This window comes from Salvelinus namaycush, chromosome 19, assembly GCF_016432855.1.
Source record: "Salvelinus namaycush isolate Seneca chromosome 19, SaNama_1.0, whole genome shotgun sequence".
Classification (NCBI taxonomy): Eukaryota; Metazoa; Chordata; class Actinopteri; order Salmoniformes; family Salmonidae; genus Salvelinus; species Salvelinus namaycush.
This window is the reverse complement of record NC_052325.1, coordinates 20,800,647-20,828,307: the sequence shown is the minus strand read 5'-3', so window position 1 is coordinate 20,828,307 and position 27,661 is coordinate 20,800,647. Positions and strand designations below refer to the sequence as shown.

General features: G+C 41.5%; 1 protein-coding gene across 1 annotated transcript in view; it reads left to right on the top strand.

Moving 5' to 3' along the window:
• LOC120063930 (low-density lipoprotein receptor-related protein 1B-like) overlaps positions 1 to 27,661 on the top strand; it is a 345,986-nt gene that overhangs the window by 170,713 nt on the left and 147,612 nt on the right. Inside the window, 5 exon segments of the mRNA XM_039014240.1 lie at positions 16,671 to 16,811; positions 17,048 to 17,173; positions 17,414 to 17,545; positions 26,573 to 26,707; positions 26,992 to 27,121. Of these exon segments, the coding sequence (XP_038870168.1) occupies positions 16,671 to 16,811; positions 17,048 to 17,173; positions 17,414 to 17,545; positions 26,573 to 26,707; positions 26,992 to 27,121 (664 nt within the window).

The window sequence follows — 27,661 nt, the reverse complement described above, 5'->3', positions numbered from 1 at the left end:
GACCCCCCTCAGCTCCCAGCTGTGCACTGGACACCATATGTGAATTGATTGCCCCCCATCTATCTTCAGAGTTCGTTCTGTTAGGTGACCTAAAATGGGATATGCTTAACACCCCGGCAGTCCTACAATCTAAGATAGATGCCCTCAATCTCAAACAAATTATCAAGGAACCCACCAGGTACAACCCTAAATCCGTAAACATGGGCAGCCTCATAGATATTGTCCTGACCAACTTGCCCTCCAAATACACCTCTGCTGTTTTCAATCAGGATCTCAGCGATCACTGCCTCATTGCCTGCATCCGCTATAGGTCCGCGGTCAAACGACCACCCCTCATCATTGTCAAACGCTCCCTAAAACACCTCTGCGAGCAGGCCTTTCTAATCTACCTGGCCCGGGTATCGTGGAAGGATATTGACCTCATCCCGTCAGTTGAGGATGCCTGGTCGTTCTTTAAAAGTAATTTCCTTAGCATCTTAAATAAGCATGCCCCTTTCAAAGAATGTAGAACTAAGAACAGATATAGCCCTTGGTTCACTCCAGACCTGACTGCCCTCGACCAGCACAAAAACATCCTGTGGCGGACTGCACTAGCATCGAATAGTCCCCGCGATATGAAACTTTTCAGGGCAGTCAGGAACCAATACACGCAGTCAGTTAGGAAAGCAAAGGCAAGCTTTTTCAAACAGAAATTTGCATCCTGTAGCTCTAACTCCAAAAGGTTTTGGGACATGGTAATAAGTGCACTTCCTCCCAGCTGCCCACTGCACTGAGGCTAGGTAACACTGTCACCACCGATAAATCCACGATAATCGAGAATTTCAATAAGCATTTCTCTACGGCTGGCCATGCTTTCCTCCTGGCTACCCCAACCCTGGCCAACAGCTCTGCACCCCCCACAGCTACTTGCCCAAGCCTCCCCAGCTTCTCCTTCACCCATATCCAGATAGTAGATGTTCTGAAAGAGCTGCAAAACTTGGACCCGTACAAATCAGCTGGGCTAGACAATCTGGACCCTCTCTTTCTAAAATTATCCATTGTTGTAACCCCTACTACCAGTCTGTTCAACCTCTCTTTCATATTGTCCGAGATCCCTAAAGATTGGAAAGCTGCCGCGGTCATCCCACTCTTCAAAGGGGGTGACACTCTAGACACCAGTATTTCTACTTGCACATCATCATCTGCTCATCTAGCACCCCAGTGTTAATTTGCTAAATTGTAATTATTTCGCTACTATGGCCTATTTATTGCATTACCTCTCCACGCCATTTGCACACACTGTATATAGGCTTTCTGTGTCGCACTGCTTTGCTTTATCTTGGCCAGGTCGCAGTTGTAAATGAGAACTTGTTCTCAACTAGCTTACCTGGTTAAATAAAGGTGAAATTAAAAATTAAAAAGATCGTACTTTTTGGAGAAATGTCCTCTGGTCTGATGAAACAAAAAATAGAACTGTTTGGCCATAATGACCATCGTTATGTTTGGAGGAAAAAGGGGGACGTTTGCAAGCCGAAGAACACCATCCCAACTGTGAAGCACGGGGGTGGCAGCATCATGTTGTGGGGGTGCTTTGCTGCAGGAAGGACTGGTGCACTTCAGAAAATACATGGCATCATTAGGTAGGAAAATGATGTGGATATATTGAAGCAACATCTCAAGACATCAGTCAGGAAGTTAAAACTTGGTCACAAATGGGTCTTCCAAGTGGACAATGACCCCAAGCATACTTCCAAAGCTGTGGCAAAATGGCTGTAGGACAACAAAGTCAAGGTATTGGAGTGGCCATCACAAAGCCCTGACCTCAATCCTGTAGAAAATTTGTGGGCAGAACATAAAAACGTGTGCGAGCAAGGAAGCCTAAAAACCTGACTCAGTTACACCAGCTCTGTTTGGAGGATCGGACCAAAAATTCACCCAACTTATTGTGGGAAGCTTGTGGAAGGCTACCCGAAACGTTTGACACAAGTTAAACAATTTAAAGGCAATGCTACCAAATACTAATTGAATGTATGTAAACTTCTGACCCACCGGGAATGTGATGAAAGTAATAAAAGCTGAAATAAATCATTCTCTCTACTATTATTCTGACATTTCGCATTCTTAAAATAAAGTGGTGATCCTAACTGACCTAAGACAGGGAATTTTTACTCTGATTAATTGTCAGGAATTGTGAAACTGAGTTTAATTGTATTTGGCTAAGGTGTATGTAAACTTCCGACTTCAACTGTAGATAGTGTGGTCTACAGTTTGTTGTGAGATACTCTTTCTCAGGCGAGCAAAACCTCAAGACTTCCTTAGATATCATGCACCAGCTGTTTTTTTACAAATATGCATTGGCCCCTGCCCCATGTCTTACCAGAGGCTGCTGTTCTATCCTGCTGATAGAGTGTATAACCCGCCAACTGTATGTTATTAATGTCGTTGTTCTGCTACGACTCGGTGAAACATAAGATATTACAGTTTTTAATGTGGTTGGCAAAGGCAAATTAGCCACTTGTTTCCTGGTCCTCACAAGGCACCCCGATCTCTTTCCGTGAAATCTCAGTTTCTGTACGGGTGTTTGGAGTATTTCCTTCCCATCCAACTCATTAAAGATAAATTCTTCATCCAATTCAAGGTGAGTAATCACTGTTCTGATGTCCAGAAGCTCTTTTCGGTCATAAGAGACGGTAGCAGCAACATTATGCACAAAATAAGTTACAAAACAAACTTATTTTGTACAAACTGTCTAATTCATACTCTTCAGAGGGATAATGAACTTTATAGTGTCCTGCTATTAAAATTATGTATATGTATATACAGTGGGGAGAACAAGTATTGGATATACTGCCGATTTTGCAGGTTTTCCTACTTACAAAGCATGTAGAGGTCTGTAATTTTTATCATAGGTACACTTCAACAAAAATCCAGAAAATCACATTGTATGATTTTTAAGTAATTAATTTGCATAAGTAAGTAGGAAAACCTGCAAAATCGGCAGTGTATCAAATACTTGTTCTCCCCACTGTATATAATTTGTGTCACGCCCTGGCCTTAGTATTCTTTGTTTTCTTTATTATTTTAGTTAGGTCAGGGTGTGACATGGGGAATGTATGTGTTTTTGTATTGTCTATGGGTTTTGTAGGGTAAATGGATCAGTGTCTTGTCTAGGTGTTTGTATGTCTATGGCTGCCTAGATTGGTTCTCAATTAGAGGCAGCTGTGGTTCATTGTCTCTAGTTGAGAGCCATATTTAAGGCAGTCATAGGCATTGGGGTTTTGTGGGTAATTGTCTATGTTGTACGTTTGTAGCTTGTGTGTGCACTTACGTTTATAGCTTCACGATCGTTTGTTGTTTTGTTTCGTTTTGTTATAGTGTTCGTTGCGTGTTTTCCCTTCTCTAAATAAAAGAGAATGTATTTTGCACACGCTGCGCCTTGGTCCTCTCTCTCACCCATAGACGATCGTGACAATTTGGCTGTATGTATTTTTAGATATAGGCCTGTTGTAAATTATTATTATTGTTGCATCACCATCTTTATTGCAAAAAGGACAAACATAACTTGAAGCTACATATTATTTTGACACAGGTCAGGAACTGTCCAGTGAGCAGCACAGCAATTGATAAAACAGGTCCATGTTTGAAACACAAGTGGTTCTGAGCTTAATTCAATATTACACAGGTGAGCTAACAGGCAAAGAAAGCAGGAATGCAGACAGTCATAACTGAGCTACTGTGTCTAACACACCTCTACCTGTTATGTTTGGCGTCTACTGACCAAAAAAGTATGTTATTTGATATTTTTACAATGCCAACATTGGGCTCCCTCCCAAGTGGCACAGCGGTCTAAGGCACAGCATTTCAGTGCTAGAGGTGTCACTACAGACCCTGGTTTGATTCCAGGCTGTATCACAACTAGCCGTGATTGGAGTCCCCATAGGGCGGCGCACAATTGGCCCAGCGTCGGCCGGGTTAGAGTTTGGCCGGGGTAGGCCATCATTGTAAATAAGAATATGTCCTTAACTGACTTGCCTGGTTAAATTAACAAATATATATAGCTACTGTAGTAGGTCAAAGCTGTGTGCTGGAAAACCTTGGTATAGCATGCGTGGAGTAGGCATTGTGGTGCTCATGTGAATTTCCTTTCATTTTTGGCTTCAGATCAATGCCTATTTTCACTTAAAACATAGCCTTTTGTTTTTAATATGAGTTAAGGTTCATGTTCACGTCAAGGACCCACATTTACAGAATGCAGAATAATCTGTTGAGAGCTATAATAAATGAACACTCTGAATCCATCAGGTTCAACAATATCATTGTTTTCTTTTTCATATGTTCATGGCTATATATGCCATCTGTTCCAAAGGGAAATTGCTTATTAGATAGCGTTAGCTTTATTTTCTTGCTAGAATTAGGGGCTCTTCTCCATTTGTGAGTTAGCGAATCAATGTTATTGAACGCTGATTAAACACCAGTTCCTTCCTGTAGCTGAGGCCTTTGGTCTGCTTTGAGTCAATCAATGTAAGGCTGTGTTTGGTGTGGTTAGGCTCAACCATCAGCCTGTTTCAATGAAGAGAGATTGAGACCTAACAGGGGGCTGGATCTATCGCCCCATTTTGTGTGTGTGTATGTGTGCGTGCGTGCGTGCGTGCGTGCGTGCGTGCGTGCGTCTGTGTGTGTGACTGACCATCGATGAGAGGTTTACCCAAGGTTGCCCTGCCTGACAAGTTATCAATAGTTTAGTTTTGCGACTGGTGTGGATTGGAAGCTAACTGTTGCTTGATTCCTGCTGTTGTCATGTCATTCTGAGAATGTTCAGTTGAAGTGCTGAACAGCATGTTGAGACTCAGATTGACAGGTTTATTTTTTTATATTGTTTGTTTTGGGGGGGGGGGGGGGGGGGGTGAAAGATCAGCTTTAATATTGCAGATACATTGTGGCTTCCATCAATGTAATTGTCTTCATCATTTCCAAACCCCCTATATATTTTTGGGTAAATATATAAAAAATAAACACATATTTCCCTTTATTATTTTCCCATAACCCTACCACCCCTCCTATAATTGGAGTAAACTAATGGACAACAACACTTAGCTTTCTATTTCCAGCTTATACGTACTATATACATTTTACAAACACAGTATATTTTACCCTAGTTATCTTTTGTTTGTTTTTAGTCCCATCCTAAAGCTCCACTCAATCCCTCCCATCTCTCTGAACACTATCCAGTTTTCTATTTGCCATATATTTTTCAACTGTGTTGTGATGTTTCACGAAAGTTCTGAACCGTACTATTCTCATTTTTTCTACAGATTGTAAATTAAAGGTAAACATTTTTGCTATTATACAGTATTATTGATCGATTGACTATTACGTTTTAAATATCCCAGCAGTGCTATTTGCAGTTAGCTCCAGGTAAATGTAGCAATTTTGACAGGCTTAAGTGCCAGAATGAGCAGAAAAATTATTGTAATCGTCGATGGAGCTATAAGGTGATTTGAAGAGCTCAGTCACAACAAATGGCAAATAATTCCCTAAAAATGTCAGCAATTGCATGTTTTTCTGCGGAATCACTGATGTGTCCGGATGATTCAGGAGGACATTTTTAAATAGAGGTAATGGAAGCAATGTGTGTAACACCAGGTTTATGCACTACTGTTATTGGATCGGATAGACGGAGAGTTGAGGGCCTGTGTTTAGATTGTGTGTGTGTTAGGTGATGTGAGGTGAGGCCAGGTGTTGAGGCTGTGTGGGTGATCAGTCTCCACTTGCCATCAAACCCAGCGGTTGAGGTGGAAATGTAATTTGATGAGCAATAACCAAGCAATCACTGCTACCTACTTGCCCCAGTGGCATTACATTAATGCAGAAAGCACAGCCAAACTTGTCTAGGTGATTAGCAGGGTCAAATGTTTTGGAAGCAGCATGTAAGCTGTCAGTCTCACTCAAAGCAATTTGGCTGTTCCAGACATTTTTTTAAACTTTCCTTTGAATTTTGACTTTGAGCCCAAGGCTATTACACTGAACTGTAGTGGGTTCCTTCCTTCTCTTCTTTACAACAACTGAGGCATAGGCTACATTATGAAAGATGTCGTAAAAAGGTAACCTCTTATTACGTTCTAGTCTGTTGTCTATTCTGATACAATGGCACCGGAGGGGATGGCTGCCATTTACAGGCTCCTAAACCAACTGTGCTATTTTTTTCCCCCCCATTGTTTGTAACTAATTTTGTACATAAAGTTGCTGCTACCCTCGCTTATGACTGAAAAGAGCTTTTGGACATCAGAACAGCGATTATTCACCTCGAACTGGACGAAGATGTATTCTTTAATGAGTCCGACGTGAAGGATACACTGCTTTCCAGAGACCAGGCCCAAATCCCCGTCATTCAAATCCCCGTCATCCCCGTCATACAAAACTGTAATATCTTATGTTTCACTGAGTCGTGGATGAACGACGACACGGATAATATAGAGCTGGCTGGGTTTTCCATGCATTGGCAGGACAGAGCAGCTACGTCTGGTAAGTCGAGGGGGGGGGTGTGTCTCTATTTGTCAATAACTGCTGGTGCGCGATGTGTAATATTAAAGAAGTCTCGATGTATTGCTCACCTAAGGTAAAGTACCTCATGATAAGCTGTAGACCACACTATCTACCGAGAGAGTTCTCATCTATATTATTCGTAGCCGTCTATTTAAAACCCCAAACCGATGCTGGCACTGAGACCGCACTCAACAAGAATGGTCCAAACACACCAAGACAGTCGTGAAGAGGGCACCACAAAGCCTATTCCCCCTCAGGAAACTAAAAAGATTTGGCATGGGTCCTCAGATCCTCAAAAGGTTCTACAGCTGCAACATCGAGAGCATCCTGACTGGTTGCATCACTGCCTGGTACGGCAATTGCTCGGCCTCTGACCGCAAGGCACGACAGAGGGTAGTGCGTACGGCCCAGTACATCACTGGGGCTAAGCTCTCTGCCATCCAGGACCTCTACACCAGGCGGTGTCAGAGGAAGGCCCTAAAAATTGTCAAAGACCCCAGCCACCCCAGTCATAGACTGTTCTCACTACTACCGCATGGCAAGCGGTACCGGAGTGCCAACTCTAGGACAAAAAGGCTTCTCAACAGTTTTTACCCCCAAGCCATAAGACTCCTGAACAGGTAATCAAATGGCTACCCGGACTATTTGCATTGTGTGCCCCCCCAACCCCTCTTTTTACACTGCTGCTACTCTCTGTTTATCATATATGCATAGTCACTTTAACTATACATTCATGTACATACTACCTCAATTGGGCCGACCAACCAGTGCTCCCGCACATTGGCTAACCGGGCTATCTGCATTGTGTCCCGCCACCCACCACCCGCCAACCCCTCTTTTACACTACTGTTACTCTCTTGTTCATCATATATGCATAGTCACTTTAACCATATCTACATGTACATACTACCTCAATCAGCCTGACTAACCGGTGTCTGTATGTATCCTCGCTACTTTTATAGCCTCGCTACTGTATATAGCCTGTCTTTTTACTGTTGTTTTATTTCTTTACTTACCTATTGCTCACCTAACACCTTTGTTTGCACTATTGGTTAGAGCCTGTAGGTAAGCATTTCACTGTAAGGTCTACACCTGTTGTATTCGGCACACGTGACAAATAAACTTTGATTTTGATTTGATTTAATGAGGCCATAAGTGAACAAAAAAATTATCATCCAGAAGCGGAAATCCTATTGGCCAGGGACTTTAATGCAGGCAAACTAAAATCCATTTTAATTCATTTCTACCAGCATATCACATGTTCAACCAGAGGAAAAAAACTCTAGACCACCTTTACTTCACACACAGAGACGCATACAACGCTCTCCCTCACCCTCCATTTGGCAAATCTGACCATAATTCTACCCTCCTGATTCATGCTTACAAGCAAAAACTGAAGCAGGAAGTACCCGTGACTTGCTCAATACGGAAGTGGTCAAATTTGTATTTGACATTTTTTACCTTTATTTAACTAGGCAGGTCAGTTAAGAACAAATTCTTATTTTCAATGACGGCCTAGGAACAGTGCGTTACCTGCCTCGTTCAGCGGCAGGACGACAGACTTTTACCTTCTCAGCTCAGGGATTCGATCTTGCAAGCTTTCGGTTACTTGTCCGACGCTCTAACCACTAGGCTACCTGCCGCCCCCAATGACGCGGATGCTACGTTAGAGGACTGTTTTGCTAGCATAGACTGGAATATGTTCCGTGATTCATCCAATGGCATTGACGAGTATACCACCTCAGTCACCGGCCTCATCAAATAGTGCATCGGCAACGTCATCCCCACAGTGACCGTACGTACATATCCCAAACAGAAGCCATGGATTACAGGCAACATCTGCACCGAGCTGAAGGCTAGAGCTGCTGCATTCAAGGAGTGGGACACTAATCTGGACGCTTATAAGAAATCCCGCTATGCCCTCAGACGAACCATCAAACAGGCAATGTGTGAATACAGGACTAAGATGCTCATCGGATGTGGCAAGTCTTGCAAAGTATTACGGACTACAAAGGGAAACCCAGCCGCGAGCTGCCCAGTGACTCGAGCCTACCAGACAAGCTAAATTACTTGTATGCTCGCTTTGAGGCAAGGAACACTGAAGCATGCATGAGAGCACCAGATGTTCTGGATGACTGTGTGATCACGCTCCCCTTAGCCGATATGAGCAAGACCTTAAACAGGTCAACCTTCACAAGGCCGTGGTGCCAGACGGATTACCAGGGCGTGTACTCAGAGAATGCGTGGACCAACTGGCAAGTGTCTTCACTGACATTTTCCACCTCTCCCTGACCAAGTCTGTAATACTTACATGTTTTTAGCAGACCACCAATAGTCCCTGTGCCCAAGAATGTGAAGGTAACCTAACTAAATGACTAACGCACCGTAGCACTCACATCGGTAGCAATGAAGTGCTTTGAAAGGCTGGTCATGGGTCACATCAACACCATCATTCTGGAAACCCAAGACCCACTCCAATTCTCATACCACCCCAACAGATCCACAGATGACGCAATCTCAATTGCACTCCCCACTACCATTTCCCACCTGAACAAAAAGAAAACCTACGTGAGAATGCTGTTCATTGACTACAGCTCAGCATCCAACAGCATAGTGCCCACAAAGCTCATCACTAACCTAAGGACCCTGGGACTAAACACCTCCCTCTGCAACTGGATCCTAGACTTTCTGATGGGCCGCCCCCAGGTGGTAAGGGTAGGCAACAGCACATCTGCCTCAGATCAGCTTGTTAAATAGCTGACAACAACCAGACCCTCTTACCCACGGAAGGGGGGGGGGGGGGTGATACCTTAACACTCTGTCGTAAATTAAGCAGGAGGGGAGTCTCTTCCTTTGCTCCTCAGTATTGGGAAAGAAATCACTTTGTAACACAATGAACACTGGGACAATATATTTCAACATCCGAATGTGGGGAATGATGAGAGATGGAACAAGGGAAATTAATGTCTATTTTGTGACGTCATTAAAAAGGGTATAACATTTTTATCATGAAAACATTGTAACTTGAAGCGCTTTCACACTGTGTATATCAGGTTTGCATCCTTTATGTTGTGTAGGAAATATCAAGGATGAAGATAATATTTTTGTTAAGATAGGATTGTGATTATAGTTCTATAACGAGATCCTAGTAATGATGATACCTTGTCTCGTAACTAGCCACGCCCTAGGGAGCTCAGAGAGCATATCAGCATGACAAAAACGCCCCTTTTTACCCAAGGGTATAAGTGATTATTGAGTTTAAGAATTAACATACCAGACTAGAAGGACCACCAGCTGCAGCTAGGTCTACGTTGGCTACGACACTGAAAATCAACACGAGTTGAAGAAGACAAAGTAGACTAACAATCAAGGTTACAGTTGAGTAACTGTTCTAAGTGCTGTATCTAAGAAAGTTAATTTAAGTAGAATCATCTGGTTATTCTCTTCAAACCATTGTCGACTACACTGCTCTCATCACAACCTTGGGGATAATCGACATGGCTGATTAGCTGTCCTCAGACCACTCTTCCAGAACGAGTGAAAGTAAACACAGACAACCAAGGAGAATGGCATTGTGACCTCTTGTGGACAGAGACTTACACTTACCAATCCGAAGGAGAAGGTCCAATCGGACCCTTTTCACAAAGCGGAACCCTTTTCACAAAGACCTGGGTCCAACAGAGATACACGACGAAGACCTTCAACATGTAAGTACATGCATTACTTCTTACCCGAAAGGGCGGCTGTTCGAGCCAAGGTATTAGGATTACTGTGAGCGAAGTTCCCAAATGTATCCAAGTGTTGTCTCTCTTTCTCTCTCGCTTTTTCTCTCTCTCTTTAACTCTCCATCTTTTGTAACAAGTGTCATATTGTGTTAGTCTGCTAGGGACCTGTTTTCATCGTATTAAGTTTCTAATAAATATCTTATACCGCGTGTGTGTGTATCCTGTGTTATCATTTAGTTTGTTAGTAAATAAATAATCAAATTAATTTGTGTGGTACGGAATAATCAGTAAGACTCGGGTTTGTACAGATTCAAGAAGTCTGCAACTTTCAGAATGAGACTGACATAAGGGAACTATTAATAAGTGACTGTTATCGATATCTATAAATTCTTGAGTTTAATTCGGGAGATTGTAACTCGTTAACTTCTTATGGCTGCAAGGGGCAGTATTGAGTAGCCAGTTAAATCGTGCCCATTTCAAACGGCCTCGTACTCAATTCTTGCTCGTACAATATGCATATTATTATTACTATTGGATAGAAAACACTCTCTAGTTTCTAAAACCGTTTGAATTATTTCTCTGAGTGAAACAGAACTCATTCTGCAGCACATTTCCTGACCAGGAAGTGGAATGTCAGAAATCGATGCTCTGTTCAACTTCCTGCCTATACATGGGCATGATACGTAAGAGTCTACGTACACTTCATACACCTTCCCCTGGTTGTCAAGAGGCGGTGAGAGAAGAAATTTCGTGTTTATCTTGGTCTGAGGTGGAATTAAAGCTCTTTGTATGACGTGACCGTCCATTTCCTGTTTCTGGAGCGCGCGAAAGGGGACATGGATTTGCCTTCTGTTTAGCTGTCGTTATGGACGACTAACATCTCCGGTTTAGATTTTATTTGATACATGTGACCATATCATCGTAAAGTATGTTTTTTCAATATAGTTTAATCAGATTATTGAAATTTTTTCGGGAGTTTTGCCGTGTTCCGTTCTCTGACTTTGTTGACGTTGGAGAGATCCGTGCCACTTGGCAAGTGCCCATGCTAAATCAAGAGGGAAATTTGCCGTTCCAGATCCAAACAACGACTGTTCTGGACAAAGGACACCTTGTCCAACATTCTGACGGAAGATCACCAAAAGTAAGAAACATTTTATGATGCTATTTCTAATATCTGTCGTGCATGTGAACTGGTCGTCGGCGCCCAAGTGTTTCTGGCTATTGTGGCTACGCTAATATAACGCTATATTGTGTTTTCGCTGTAAAACACTTGATAAATCGGAAATATTGTCTGGAATCACAAGATGCCTGTCTTTCAATTGCTGTACACTATGTATTTTTCAGAAATGTTTTATGATGAGTATTTAGTTATTTGGCGTTGGTGTCTGTAATTTTTCTGTCTGCTTTCGGTGCAATTTCTGACTGTAGCTGCAATGTAAACTATGATTTATACCTGAAATATGCACATTTTTCTAACAAAACATATGCTATACAATAAATATGTTATCAGACTGTCATCTGATGAAGTTGTTTCTTGGTTAGTGGCTATTTATCTCTTTATTTGGTCGAATTTGTGATAGCTACTGATGGAGTAAAAAACTGATGGAGTAAGAAAAGTGGTGTCTTTTGCTAACGTGGTTAGCTAATAGATTTACATATTGTGTCTTCCCTGTAAAACATTTTAAAAATCGGACATGTTGGCTTGATTCACAAGATGTGTACCTTTTCATATGCTGTATTGGACTTGTTAATGTGTGAAAGTTAAATATTTAAAAAAAATATCTTTTGAATTTCGCGCCCTGCACTTGAGCTGGATGTTGTCATAAGTGTACCGGTGTCGGGCTGCAGCCCAAACAGGTTAAACAACTTCTTCCATGGTGCCCCAAATTCCTAATGAGTTAATTGTTACATGCTTAATATAATCTGGTAACAACTAAACATAGTAGGTAATTATTCGATAAATAACAGTCATCACATTAATGAGATTCACATCACGACACTGATCCTCAGGGGTGCGTGCTTAGTCCCCTCCTGTACTTCCTGTTCACCTACGACAGCGTGGCCAAGACCGACTCCAACACCATCATGAAGTTTGCTGACGATACAACAGTCTGACTACCAACAACGATGAGACAGCCTATAGGGGGGAAGTCAGAAACCTGGCAGTGTGATGCCAGGAAAACAACCTCTCCCTCAATGTGAGCAAGACAAAGGAGATGATTGTGGACTACAGGAAAAGGAGGGCTGAACAGGCCCCCATTAACATCAACGGGGCTCTAGTGGAGAGGGTCGAGAGTTTCAAGTTCCTTGGTGTCCACATCACCAATAAACTATCATGGTCCAAACACACCAAAACAGTCGTGAAGAGGGCAGGACAACACCTTTTTCCTCTCAGGAAACTGAAAAGATTTGGCAAAGGTCCCCAGATCCTCAAAAAGTTCTACAGCTGCTATTTGCTGTTTATTATCACTGCATAGTCACTTTACCCCAACCTACATGTACAAATTACCTGTACCCCCGCACATGTTACTTTTTATTTCATTTTTTACTTTAGTTTATTTAGTAAATATTTTCTTAACTCTATTTCTTGAACTTTATTGTTGGTTAATGGCTTGTAAGTAAGCATTTCACGGTAAGGTCTACACCTGGTGTATTTTGTGACAAACAAAATTGTATTTTATTTTATTTGATAGTTATGATAAAGGAAAACATAATACTTCGGCATATTTGTTTTTTTAGACACTGCTTGGGTGCAATCATAATCATCTATTAGATTTTCCCTGCTGACAATGGTTATGACTGACAAAAATAAAGTAAACAATATCCTTGAGAATAGTTAATTTGCAGAACTGAACAATACACCAAATTGTAACACCCAAACATTTAAAGCAGACAATCAATTGTCACAGCGGTGCAATTTAACATAAAAATATATTATTATAAGAAAGTATTGTAAATAAAAGTAATTTTTCAATTGAAGCACCTCCGCTGTCTGCGACTGCAAAATTGAATAGCACATCTGTGCATAACCATTGCCTCACTGAAATATCAACATTCAAATTCTCATACATGTGTTTAATCTTTGTTGAAAATGGCACTGATACTAAATATGAATGTATTGCTAATCCTTCTGCTAACTTCAGAACACATTTCATTCATTTTCAGATTGGGAAAGTGGGCCAATATTTATTCAGGGTACACCTCTGTGACCCCTCTCTTAAGGTTCTGGTATTAGCATGCAACAGTTCACAGTGTTAGGTGAGGTTGGTTGCACTCCGCTGGGTTTTTGAATGAAAAACCCCTGTCACATCTGAGTTGAATGCTCTAGTCTGGAGCCAGTAGTGAGCATCACTGGATTTCACCAGGGGGGCTGGAATAGGATGGTGTTTGTTCCACTCCTAAATGGGATGCATACTGTACACACTTCCCCACAGCATGATGCTGCCACCACCGTGCTTCACCGTAGGGATGGTGCAAAGTTTTCCTCCAGATGTGACGCTTGACATTCAGGCCAAAGACTCATCAGACCAGAGAATCTTGTTCATCATGATCTGAGAGTCCTTTAGGTGCCTTTTGGCAAACTCAATTGAATTTACCACAGGTGGACTTCAATCAAGTTATAGAAACATCTCAAGGACGATCAATGGAAACAGGATGCACCTGAGCTCAATTTTGAATCTCATAGGAAAGGGTCTGAATAGTTATGTAAATAAGGTATTTCTGGTTTTATTTTTAAGAAATTTGCTAAATAATGTCTAAAAACCTGTTTCGCTTTGTCATTATGGGGTATTGTGTATAGATTGATGAGGATTTTTTTTTAGTTAATCCATTTTAAAATAAGGCTGTAACGTAACAAAATGTGGGAAAAGGGAAGGGGTACGAACACTTTCCGAATGCACTGCATATATACAGTATATCGATAAAAAAAAAAATGTATTTAAGAAACACATTTTCTCTTCTCCTCCGCTCCTAAACGCACAAATGCCCGGCCGTCCTGCCCCGCACAAATGCCAGCCGTCCCATCTTCAGTCATTTGTTCTTTCCACACACAAAATAAAATATACATCTATATATATATATATATATATATATATATATTTTTTTTTTACAGTTATGACAGTTATTTTATGTTCATGATGGTCTTCATCCATAACTGTCAGTTGCATAGTTATATGGTAATTGTGCCAGCCCTAACTCTGCATTCTACAACAGTGTAGTAGAGCCACTGAAACAAGCAAATCAACAAACATGTACCTGTGTGTAGTCCAGACACAGGATAAGAGTACTGGTTTATTTGGGGATTTCACTACATTAAATGTTGCATCATCAGTAACCTATTACATTGTCAGAATTAATATATTCCAGGTATTATGCATGCACTACATACAGTTGAAGTCGGAAGTTTACATACAGCTTAGACAAATACATTTAAACTCAGTTGTTCACAATTCCTGACATTTAATCCAAGTAAACATTTCCTGTCTTAGGTCAGTTAGGATCACCACTTTATTTTAAGAATGTGAAATGTCAGAATAATAGTAGAGAGAATTATTTATTTCAGCTTTTATTTCTTTCATCACATTCCCAGTGGGTCAGAAGTTTACATACACTCAATTAGTATTTGGTAGCATTGCCTTTAAATTGTTTAACTTGGGTCAAAGGTTTCAGGTAGCCTTCCACAAGCTTCCCACAATAGGTTGGGTGAATTTTGGCCCATTCCTCCTGACAGAGCTGGTGTAACTGAGTCAGGTTTGTAGGCCTCCTTGCTCGCACACGTTTTTTGAGTTCTGCCCACAAATTTTCTACAGGATTGAGGTCAGGGCTTTGTGATGGCCACTCCAATACCTTGACTTTGTTGTCCTTAAGCCATTTTGCCACAACTTTGGAAGTATGCTTGGGGTCATTGTCACATTCGTCGTCCTCCTCATCTGAGGAGGAGTAGTAAGAAGGATCGGAGGACCAATGCGCAGCGTGATATGAATACATCGTTACTTTTAGGAATGAAGAACACTGAATAAACTTACAAAACAATAAAACGAACGTGAAGCTATATATAATAAGTGCAGACACAAGCAACTAACACATAGACATAGACAAACTAGACATACAACATAGAATGCCCACTCAGATCACACCCTGACAAAACAAAACATAGAAACATACAAAGCAAACTATGGTCAGGGCGTGACAGTCATTGTCCATTTGGAAGACCCATTTGCGACCGAGCTTTAACTTCCTGACTTATGTCTTGAGATGTTGCTTCAATATATCCACATAATTTTCCATCCTCGTGATGCCATCTATTTTGTGAAGTGCACCAGTCCCTTCTGCAACAAAGCACCCCCACAACATGATGCTGCCACCCCCGTGCTTCACGGATGGTGTTCTTCGGCTTGCAAGCCCCCCCCCTTTTTCCTCCAAACATAACGATGGTCATTATTGCCAAACGGTTCTATTTTTGTTTCATCAGACCAGAGGACATTTCTCCAAAAAGTATGATCTTTCTCCCCATGTGCAGTTGCAAACTGTAGTCTGGCTTTTTTATTGCGGTTTTGGAGCAGTGGCTTCTTCCTTGCTGAGCGGCCTTACAGGTTATGTCGATATAGGACTCGTTTTACTGTGGATAGAGATACTTTTGTACCTTTTTTCTCCAGCATCTTCACAAGGTCCTTTGCTGTTGTTCTGGGATTGATTTGAACTTTTCACACCAAAGTACGTTTATCTCTAGGAGACAGAACGCGTCTCCTTCCTGAGCGGTATGACGGCTGCGTGGTCCCATGGTGTTTATACTTGCGTACTATTGTTTGTACAGATGAACGTGGTACCTTCAGGCATTTGGAAATTGCTCCCAAGGATGAACCAGACTTGTGGAGGTCTACAATTGTTTTTCTGCAGTCTTTTCCCATGATGTCAAGCAAAGAGGCACTGAGTTTGAAGGTAGGCCTTGAAGTACATCCACAGGTACAATTGATGTCAATTAGCCTTTCAGAAGCTTCTAAAGCCATGACATAATTTTCTGGAATTTTCCCAGCTGTTTAAAGGCACAGTCAACTTAGTGTATGTAAACTTCTGACCCACTGGACTTGTGATACAGTGAATTATAAGTGAAATAATCTGTCTGTAAACAATTGTTGGAAAAATGACTTGTTTCATGCCTAAAGTAGAAGTTCTAACTGACTTACCAAAACTATAGTTTGTTAACAAGACATTTGTGGAGTGGTTAAAAAAATAGTTTTAATGACTCCAACCTAAGTGTATGTAAACTTCCGACTTCAACTGTATATGACCAGGTCTCCCTTGCAAAAGAAGTCAAGTTGACCTCAATGGGACTTTTTGGATAAATAAAGGTACATAACAAAAAAACTCTTCAGACAGCAAAAGTTGGTAGATAATGTGGTTTTTAAGGACATTTCCTTTTTTCAGGTAACAAATTGTGGTGGGCAGATGATGATTCAGCCCAACTGGGGACTGTGAACAAGAGAGACGGACGGACTCCTGTGGTCCTGAGGAATAAGACCAGCGGAGTGGTGTACATGAAGGTCTATGACAGGGAGGGACAGAGAGGTGAGGAACCCGCACACGCACACACACACACACACAGGCACACACACATTTAATTATGCACTTTTCACTTTTCAATCCCATCTGCTGACATTCATAAATGTGACGCTACGATGTACTACAGTACCTATAGCGCTCTGCATAACATATCAGATCATATCTTAGTAAAGATGTCCATGAAGCTAACATAATGGTATCCTGTCTCCTTACTAATATACTATTCACCATGTCCTTTCCAGGAAGGAACCCGTGTCAGGTGAACAATGGAGGTTGCTCCCAGCTCTGCTTCCCCACATCAGAGAACACCCGTAGCTGCTCCTGTACTGTGGGCTACAACCTGCGCACCGACCGCATGTCCTGTGAGGGTAAGACAACAAGTCTGATTCGCAAATTGACTGTTGCTAAGTAGCACTATAGAAACCTCTGTAATAATTTAAAACATACTACATTTCACTGGGGTAAATGTACTCTCTGCATATTAACTTAACTTACAGTATGTTAATCTTGAACTTCAGAACCAAATCTTGTGTGAGTGCCGTTAACATTTATGTTAACAGTCTGTCACAAGAGACTAACAGTTAAGTAATCCCTGTTGTACCCTGTAGGCATTGAGTCATTTCTGATGTACTCCATCCATGAGGGGATCAGAGGGATTGCCTTGGACCCCAATGACAACATGGAGGCTCTGATGCCCATCACTGGGACCCTGTTCGCTGTGGGGGTGGACTTCCATGCAGGTAGATACCACCAGGGCCAGTGATGGGCATCTCAGAGTAGGAAGGTTGATCAAAGATCTGTTTTGGCTTATAAATCATAATAATTAAGAGTGGGGACCAGGACTAGCAGGACACTGTCATTTACTGCACTCATCTCCTCAGTCAACAGTTAAACCTACAGTTCATTGATTTGATGATGTCTTCCACAGCATACATGAATCATACTCCAATTGGTAGTTTGTATTCAAGAGAAAAATGTCAAGAGAGAGGGAGAAAGAGAGAGAGAGAGATAGAAAGAAAGAGACAGAAAGAAGGAGAGAAAGAGCTGTATTGTAGTATGCTCTCTAACCCTGTTGAATAATGGTTAGTGGTGCTGTTGAGTTCTGCAGAGATGAAAGAGTAATACGTCCACGTTACTAGAGACGCAGCATGAGAAACACCAACCATTTCTCCACATGCCTTGAACCAGGCCTGTCATGAAGCAATTCCCCAGATAGTGTATCAAATGAAGGTAACATGGACATTATAATACATAAACCCAATGGCCTATGCTGGCATTTGTTATAAAAAGGGGTTTTGTCTTGCGTAATTCATGTTCTAAATGTGGTGGATTAATTTCAGTTACGAATGCTATGAATAAACTAAGGGCTAGTTGAGCCACGAGGCCAAATGATAACAAACAACCATATAGGCACACCGGGAAAGATAAGGTTTATCTAACACACACACACACACACACACACACACACACACACACACACACACACACACACACACACACACACACACACACACACACACACACACACAAGTGTTACAGAAATCCTTTGTTTACAAATATATCCCATGAATTGGAGATAAGGGTGGAGAGGAGAGTTGTCATCAGACCACATTTGTTAGATTAGGATGAAGGTATGGCACAACATACTGTATAATTGCAAGGCAGGACTTACCACACACACTACCCAAAGAGAAGAATAGGAAATTAGGAAACTAGTCTAAAGCAACAAAAAAAAGATCAAAGATTAAACCCGGAGCTAAAATTAGCAGATAGCAGGCTGGGTGGGTATGTATAGGGTCTTGGTTTCCCTCCTCTTTGTTGCTGTTATACAGGTGAACATGCAAACGTCTAGCTAAACTCAGAGTCAGCCAGCAGCAGCAGTGGATAGCTCACACATACTATTTTCATGTCATTATGAGGTAGATCATTGGTGCAAAAAAAATATGAAAGCCTTCCAGCTGGAACATGTCACATGTAAGATATGTGTTAACAGAGTGTGAATTCTGTGTAAACAGGAAGGGGCAAATCAACATATGATTCTGCCTATCCTCCCGACAACCTGGGCCCACTGTACAGACAGGCAAATACCGAAATGTACTTAAGGCTTTAAGGCTGGACTTGGAAACGAATGGCAATTTCATCCTGTCAGATATGAAATAGAGTTAGCCATTTAGATACTATGCTTTGCATATGCAATTTATTTTCCAATAAAACCTGGTATACAATAGCCTTTTCATTTCCCGGTATTGCATGTCAACAAAGAAATAAGCAGTCGTGTAAAGTACTTAAGTTAAAATACTTTAAAGTACTACTTAAAGTGGAACTGACAGCGTTTTAACTACTTTGCAAATATGCAACAAACAGGCAATCATAATACACTCTATATACAAAGTTTGCGGACACCACTTCAAATTATTGGATTTGGCTATTTCAGCCAAACCTGTTGCTTACAGGTGTATAAAATCGACTACACAGCCATGCAATCTCCATAGACAAACATTGGTAGTAGAATGGCCTTACTGAAGATCTCAGTGATTTTCAACTTGGCTCCGTCAACAAGTCAGTTTGTCAAATTTCTGCACTGCTAGAGCTGCCCCGGTCAACTGTGTGCTGTATTGTGAAGTGGAAACGTCTTGGAGCAACAACTGCTCAGCTGTGAAGTGGTGGGCCACACATGTTTGATGAGCAGGTTTCCACATACTTTTGGTTATGCAGTGTAACAGTCAAAAATATAAAATTCCCAGTTTATGCTACAAAACCAACTTCGTTAGAGGTTTTAAAAATGTTATATTTGACAAAATATCACATGATGTACATTAAGGCATTGTTGGCAGAATAGATGGATGCAGTTCAATGCATGATTCATATAATTCACCAGTCCAAAAAATATTGCTATCAGGTTGTAAATCACAACTGGCCTGGTACATTGTTTCCTGCCTCCACGAATTCGGAATGCACTGTTTCCGTTTCAATGACTTAAAGTTTTGGACAAAAACGGACGAACATAATGTCTGGGAATGTCAATACAATCAAACTAGCAAGGGCAATGATCACAAGTCAATCATAATGTGGCTAATAGGCTAGCGTATCTATTTATGTAGCTAGCTATTTAGCTGCTGGGAGGATGTCATGTCATTGGAGGAGTGGGTGAGAGACAAACTTCTTCCCCTCATATAATTTTTCAGTGGCTACAGCTAGAAATCCAGGTGTCATTTGGTTAGTTACCAATAAAAGTGAATTTCTTTGCTAGCTAGCTAGCTAAACTGAACTTGAATGACTGTTATCCACTTAGCATATCTCTTGCATTCGTAAATTCTCTCTGGCTATCTACTCCGACTTCAGAGCACCCTCGTCTGAGTGTGCCAGAGCACAGAATAACGGATGAATTTACAAACATGCAACACCTGCTGAATATGACAGGTGTCAGTAAATGTAATGAAATTGTTGCCACTTGCTAGCTACTTGCAGACATAAATGAGAGAACACCTCACTCTGATCATTTTACTCACCCTAGCAGAGCTTGTTAGGCTGTGCTCACGTTATCTAGAGCATTGAGATGGTAACTGTGCTGCCGGCAACAACTTAATTATGTTTTTTTGGGCGACGTTTACTGACACCGGTCATATTCCTAAATTCCTGTAATTCTGTGCTCTTGCACACTCAGACAAGAGTGCTCTGAAATCAGAGTAAATAGCCAGAGTGAATTTATAAATGCACCCAGTGTCAATAGTGCAGTGTGCGCTCAATGCTAGGAGAGTGAAACACTCTGAATTTACTAACAGACAATCGAACAGGCAATTTAAGTACGCACCCTTAGATGTCAATCAAATGTATTTGCCGTCGATCAAATGGGCTGGTAGGCAATTGGGGCGGCAGGTAGCCTAGTGGTTAGAGCGTTGGACTAGTAACCGAAAGGTTGCAATATCGAATCCTTGAGCTGACAAGGTAAAAATCTGTTGTTCCACCCCTGAACAAGGCAGTTAACCCACTGTTCCTAGGTTCTCATTGAAAATAAGAATTTGTTCTTAACTGACTTGCCTAGTTGAATAAAGGTAAAATAAAGAAAAAATTCAGTTGGGTCAAGCATGCATTGGCAGGCAAGATGGAGAAGGATGAGCAGGCTACTATTCCCCATTGTTTGTCAGTGCAATTTTGACAGCCATCTAGCTGAAAAAGTTTGAGAGGGTTTATCTAAAGTTCCCTCATTAGGTGTTAGCTCATCTCGCTCTGGCTAGCAATAGTTGTTGATATGCATGACTGAGGGAGAGAGAGCCTACCTCACATGGTTGTGTGACCAATAGGACTGTAAAGTGCCCAAATGTAAGTGGACTCCCCATGGTATTTACATATTTGCAGAGATCCATTCGGGTGTATTTTGTGGCTTGTGGCGAATGCTTTCTAATGATCTAAAGTCGTGCTGTTGCTACTGCCTGTAAACACACACTCCAGTTCAAAGTGAATGATGGCAAGCCCGTGTGGCAAATGGCTTATTTGCATAAAGGCCTACTGTAGCTCTGATTGGCTATGGCGCACCGGTCTGTGTAGACTAAGGTCTGTGTTTATTATATTTTATTTACTGCAGCGTCTGTTGTCCAAACGCATGGCTGCTTTCCCACTCTATTGCTCTAGAATTTTCCCAAATGCCTTACTCTACCTCATTCCCAAACATTCTATGAATTTATGAAAACGTGAAAATGATCATATCAAAGTGTGCTGTCAGTTCCACTTTAATAGTTTTTTGGGGTATCTGTACTTTACTTTACTATTTATATTTTTGACAACTTTTAGTTTTAGTCCACTACATTTAAAAAAAAAATAATGTACTTTTTACTCAATACATTTTCCCTGACACCCAAAAGTACTCATCACATTTTGAATGCTTAGCAGGGCAGGAAAATGGTCCAATTCACACACTTAATAGAATTATCCTTACTTCAAGATGGTGCTGACAGAGAGGGTTGCCTCGCTCTAGTCCTTAGGAAACTATGTAGTATTTTATTTTTTTATGTATTATTTCTCACATTGTTAGCCCAGAAAATCTTAAGTGTTATTACATACAGCCAGGAAGAACTATTGGATATCAGAGCGACGTCAACTTACCAGTACTACGACCAGGAATACGACTTTCCCAAAGCAGATCCTTTGTTCAAACCACCCAAGGCATTCAAACTGATTCCAGAGGCTGACCCAAAACAACAACGCCGCAGAAGAGGTAGACGGAGTGGTCTTCTGGTCAGACTTCGTAGGCGCGCACACCACCCACCGCTTCCGAGTATATTACTCGCTAATGTCCAGTCTCTAGATAACAAGGTAGATGTAATTAGGGCAAGGTTTGCTTTCCAGAGAGACATCCGGGATTGTAACATACTCTGTTTCACGGAAACATGGCTCTCTGGGGACATGCTGTCGGTACAGCCACCAGGATTCTTTGTGCGTTGCGCCGACAGGAATTAACATCTCTCCGGGAAGAAGAAGGGCGGGGGGTGTATGTGTCATGATTAACGGCTCATGGTGTAATTGTAACAACATCCAGGAACTCAAGTCCTTTTGTTCACCTGACCTAGAATTCCTCACAATCAAATGCCGTCCGCATTATCTCCCAAGATAATTATTGTTGGTTATTGTCACAGCCAAGTACATCCCCCCTCAAGCTGACACCACAACAGCCCTCAAGGAACTCCATTGGAAGCTATGCAAACTGGAAACCATGTATCCGGAGTCTGCAGTTATTGTAGCTGGGGATTTTAACTAAGCAAATTTGAGAACAAGGCTACCTAAATTCTATCAAAATATTTATTGTAGTACCCGGGCTGGCAAAACACTGGATCACTGCTACTATAACTTTTGCGATTCATACAAGGCCCTCCCCCGCCCTCCGTTTGGCAAATCTGACCACGACTCCATTTTGTTCTCCCCTCCTATAGGCAAGAATTCAAACAGGATGTAGCCGTGACAAGTACCATTCAACTCTGGTCTGACCAATCGGATTCCATTATTTTGATCACACGGACTCGGACATGTTTCGTGTAGCCTCAGAGAATAATATAGATTTATACGCTGATTCGGTGAGTGAGTTAATAAGGAAGTGCAAATGAGATGTTGAACCCACTGTGACTTTTAAAAACAACCCTAACCAGAAACTGTGTATAGATGGCGGCATTCATGCAAAACTGAAAGCGCGATCCACCGCATTTAACCATGGAAAGATGACTTGGAATATGGAGAAAATACAAACAGTGCAGTTATTTCCTCCGCAAGGCATTCAAACAAGCAAAAAATCAGTATAGGGACAAAGTGGAGTCGCAATTCAAAGGCTCAGACACTAGACGTATGTGGCAGGGTCAACAAACAATCACTTGATTGTCTACAGACAATCACTTCCCTGATCTTCAACACTGGGACCCCACAAGGGTGCATACTCAACCCCCTTCCTGTATTCCCTGTTCACCCATGACTGCGTGGCCATGCACGCCTCCAACTTGAATTTTGCAGATGACACAACAGTAGCTGGCTTGATCACTAACAAGGACGAGACAGCCTATAGAGAGGAGGTGAGGTGACCAATAGTGTGGTGCCAGAAAAACAACCTCTCACTCAACACCAACAAAACAAAGGAGATGATTGTGGACTTCAGGAAACAGCAGAGGGAGCACCCCCCCTATCAACATCAACGGGACAGCAGCGGAGAAGGTGGAAAGTTCTAAGTTCCTCGGCGTACAATTCACAGACAAACTCAAATGGTCCACCCACACAGACAGTGTGGGGAAGAAGACGCAACAGCGCCTCTTCAACCTCAGGAGGCTGAAGAAATTTGACTTGTCACCTAAAACCCTCACAAACTTTTACAGATGCACAATTGAGAGCATCCTGTCGGGCTGTATCACCGGCTGGTACAGCAACTGCACTGCCCACAACCGCAAGGCTCTCCAGAGGGCGGTGCGGTCTGCACAACACATCACTACCCGCCCTCCAGGACACCTACAGCACCCGATGTCACAGGAAGGCCAAAACTTTAATCAAGGACAACAACCACCCGCGCCACTGCCTGTTCACCCTACTACCATCCAGAAGGCGAGGTCAGTACAGGTGCATCAAAGAGACTGAAAAATAGCTTCTATCTCAAGGCGATCAGACTGGTAGACAGCCATCAATAACTGCCTACATACAGACTTTAAATCATTGGCCACTCTAACAAATGGATCACTAGTGACTTTATTAATGCCACTTTAATAATGATGATCATATATCTGGCATTACTCATCCCGTATGTATATACTGAATTTTATACCATCTATTGCATCTTCCCTATGCCGCTCGGTCATTGCTCATACATATATTTGTATGTACTTATTCGTATTCCATTCTTTTACTTAGATTTGTATGTATTAGGTAGTTGTTGTGGAATTGTTCGATTACTTGTTAGATATTACTGCACTGTCGGAACTACAAGCACAAGCATTTCGCAACACTCGCAATAACATCTGCTAACCATGTGTATGTGCCCAATAATATTGTATTTGATTTAGATTACTGTCTCTGATCTGGCAGACTCACTTATGTCTGAGTTTTTAAGTGTGCCCCTGGCTCTGTAAAAAAAGAATTTAAAAAAAATCACGCCTTCTGGTTTGCTTATTATAAGGAATTTGAAATGATTCATACTTTTTCTTTTACATTTGATACTTAAGTACAATTGAAGTCATAAGTTTACATACACTTAGGTTAGAGTCATTAAAACTTGTATTTCAACCACTCCACAAATTTCTTGTTAATAACAAATCATAGTTTTGGCAAGTCGGTTAGGACATCTACTTTGTGCCTGACACAGGTCATTTTTCCAACAATTGTTTACAGATAGATTATTTCACTTATAATTCGCTGTATCATAATTCCAGTGGGTCAGAAGTTGACTGTGCCTTTAAACAGCTTGGAAAATTCCAGAAAATGATGTCAAGGCTTTAGAAGCTTCTGAAAGGCTAATTGACATCATTTGAGTCAATTGGAGGTGTACATGTGGATGTACTTCAAGGTCTACCTTCAAACTCAGTGCCTCTTTGCTTGACAACATGGGAAAATAAAAAGAAATCGGCCAAGACCGCAGGAAAAAAATTGTAGACCTCCACAAGTCTGGTTCATCCTTGGGAGCAATTTCCAAATGCCTGAAGGTACCATGTTCATCTGTACAAACAATAGTACCCAAGTATAAACACCATGGGACCACGCAGCCGTCATACAGCTCAGGAAGGAGATGCGTTCTGTCTCCTAGAGATGACCGTACTTTGGTGTGAAAAGTGCAAATCAATCGCAGAACAACAGCAAAGGACCTTGTGAAGATGCTGGAGGAAACAAGTACAAAAGTATCTATATCCACAGTAAAATTAGTCCTATATCGACATAACCTGAAAGGCCGCTCAGCAAGGAAGAAGCCACGGCTCCAAAACCGCCATAAAAAAAGTCAGACTACAATTTGCAACTGCACATGGGGACAAAGATCGTACTTTTTGGAGAAATGTCCTCTGGTCTGATGAAACAAAAATAGAACTGTTTGGCCATAATGACCATCGTTATGTTTGGAGGAAAAAGGGGGATGCTTGCAAGCCGAAGAACACCATCCCAACCGTGAAGCACGGGGGTGGCAGCATCATGTTGTGGAGGTGCTTTGCTGCACGAGGGACTGGTGCACTTCACAAAATAGATGGCATCATGAGAATGAAAATTATGTGGATATATTGAAGCAACATCTCAAGACATAAGTCAGGAAGTTAAAGCTTGGTCGCAAATGGGTCTTCCAAATGGACAATGACCCCAAGCATACTACCAAAGTTGTTGCAAAATGGCTTAAGGACAACAAAGTCAAGGTATTGGAGTGGCCATCACAAAGCCCTGACCTCAATCCCATAGAAAATTTGTGGGCAGAACTGAAAAAGCGTGTGCGAGCAAAGTGGCCTACAGACCTGACTCAGTTACAGCAGCTCTGTCAGGAGGAATGGGCCAAAATTCACCCAACTTATTGTGGGAAGCTTGTGGAAGGCTACCCGAAACGTTTGACCCAAGTTAAACAATTTAAAGGCAATGCTACCAAATACTTATTTAGTGTATGTAAACTTCTTACCCACTGGGAAGGTGATGAAAGAAATAAAAGCTAAAATAAATAATTTTCTCTACTATTATTCTGACATTTCACATTCTTAAAATAAAGCGGTGATCCTAACTGACCTAAGACAGGACATTTTTACTAGTATTAAATGTCAGGAGTTTAAATGTATTTGGCTAATGTGTATGTAAACTTCCGACTACAACTGTATATTTTAGAAATTACATTTTTCTTTTGATACTTAAGTAAATTTTAAACCTAATATTTTAAGAGTAGTATTTTACTGGGTGTCTTTCACTTTCACTTGAGTTATTTCCTGTTAAGGTTTCTTTACTTTTTCTATATATGTATGACAATTGGGTACTTTTTCCACCACTGGAAATTAGGTCTGAATGGATGTACGGATACGGTAACAACTATCATACTTTATATCATCATAATAATAAAAGATTGCTCCATGAAGAGTTAAAGAATGTTCCATAAAAAACTGGTATGTTAAGAAGGAGGCTATGTAATGTACCTACCTTTTCCACAGTAGTACAAAATGATCAGTTCCACACTCTAGGAATACCAAGACTACTAAAGAATACCAAGTTTGCAGTCTACACAGAAATGTATATAGAATATTACGAGTGTGCAATTTTTTTTCCTTACTTTGTTTCCTGCCTATCCACAGGTAATGACACAGTGTACTGGACAGACATGGGCCTGAACACAATCTCCAGAGCCAAGAGGGATCAGACCTGGAGGGAGGACATCATTACTACGGGCATTAGCAGGGTAGAGGGCATCGCAGTGGACTGGATTGCTGGTCAGTATTGTCTTCTGTAAAATGTAAAAAATGGGTTCTTACTATGTGGATATACCCCCCCCCCCCCAAGATTTTATCTCATGAGACTAACCTGTATAAATAAAGGTATACATAAAAAATATTCAAATAAAATTGAAAGATAGCCATTGGGATAAATGATGCAAGCACAAGTCTGTGCTTTAAAGTTACACGTTCGTGTTGTGATTATCTCCTTAGTTTCTGATGAGTAAGAGTAACAATGTTCTTTGTACTCTGATAACAGTATATTTGTCTTCCTCCCACAGGTAATCTTTACTGGACAGACCATGGTTTCAACCTCATAGAGGTTGCCCGTCTTAGTGGTACCTACCGTTGTGTAGTCATCTCAGAGGGACTTGACCAACCTAGAGCCATCGCTGTTCATCCACAGAAAGGGTATGTCTGTTTTTTTGTCTGTGTGTCTGTGTGCGTACGTGCTTGAATGCGTGTTTGTATGTGCGCCAGGGGCGTCAATTGGGTATGCATACCCTAGATCAACACCAACAATTTAAAATAGGCTACTAAAATCATTCCAATCCCGATTAAAAGGCTAATGTAGTTTAGTGCTATTATACTGCTGACTTTAAGACCTTGCGGACGCCTGGGAGTGGGAGGTAAGGCTGTTTGTATGGCTGGTAGGCTTTATGGAAAGCAGAAATCTGTATATAATGACGAGATGCTTATGTCTCCGTTGTAACAATGGGAGTTGTTGTCTCAAAGGTGGGAAGGCAAGTGATGGTTGGAAGTGCAAAATCGTCTAGAATGTCATTGTATGCTGTAAAGTAAAGTTTTCGGAACAGCTGGTCAGTGTTGTAACTGTGGACAGACGATTTTTACGTGCTAAGCACTTCAGCACTCGGCGGTCCTGTTCTGTGAGCTTGCATGGCCTACCACTTTGCGGCTGAGCCGTTGTTACTACTAGAAGTTTCCACTTCA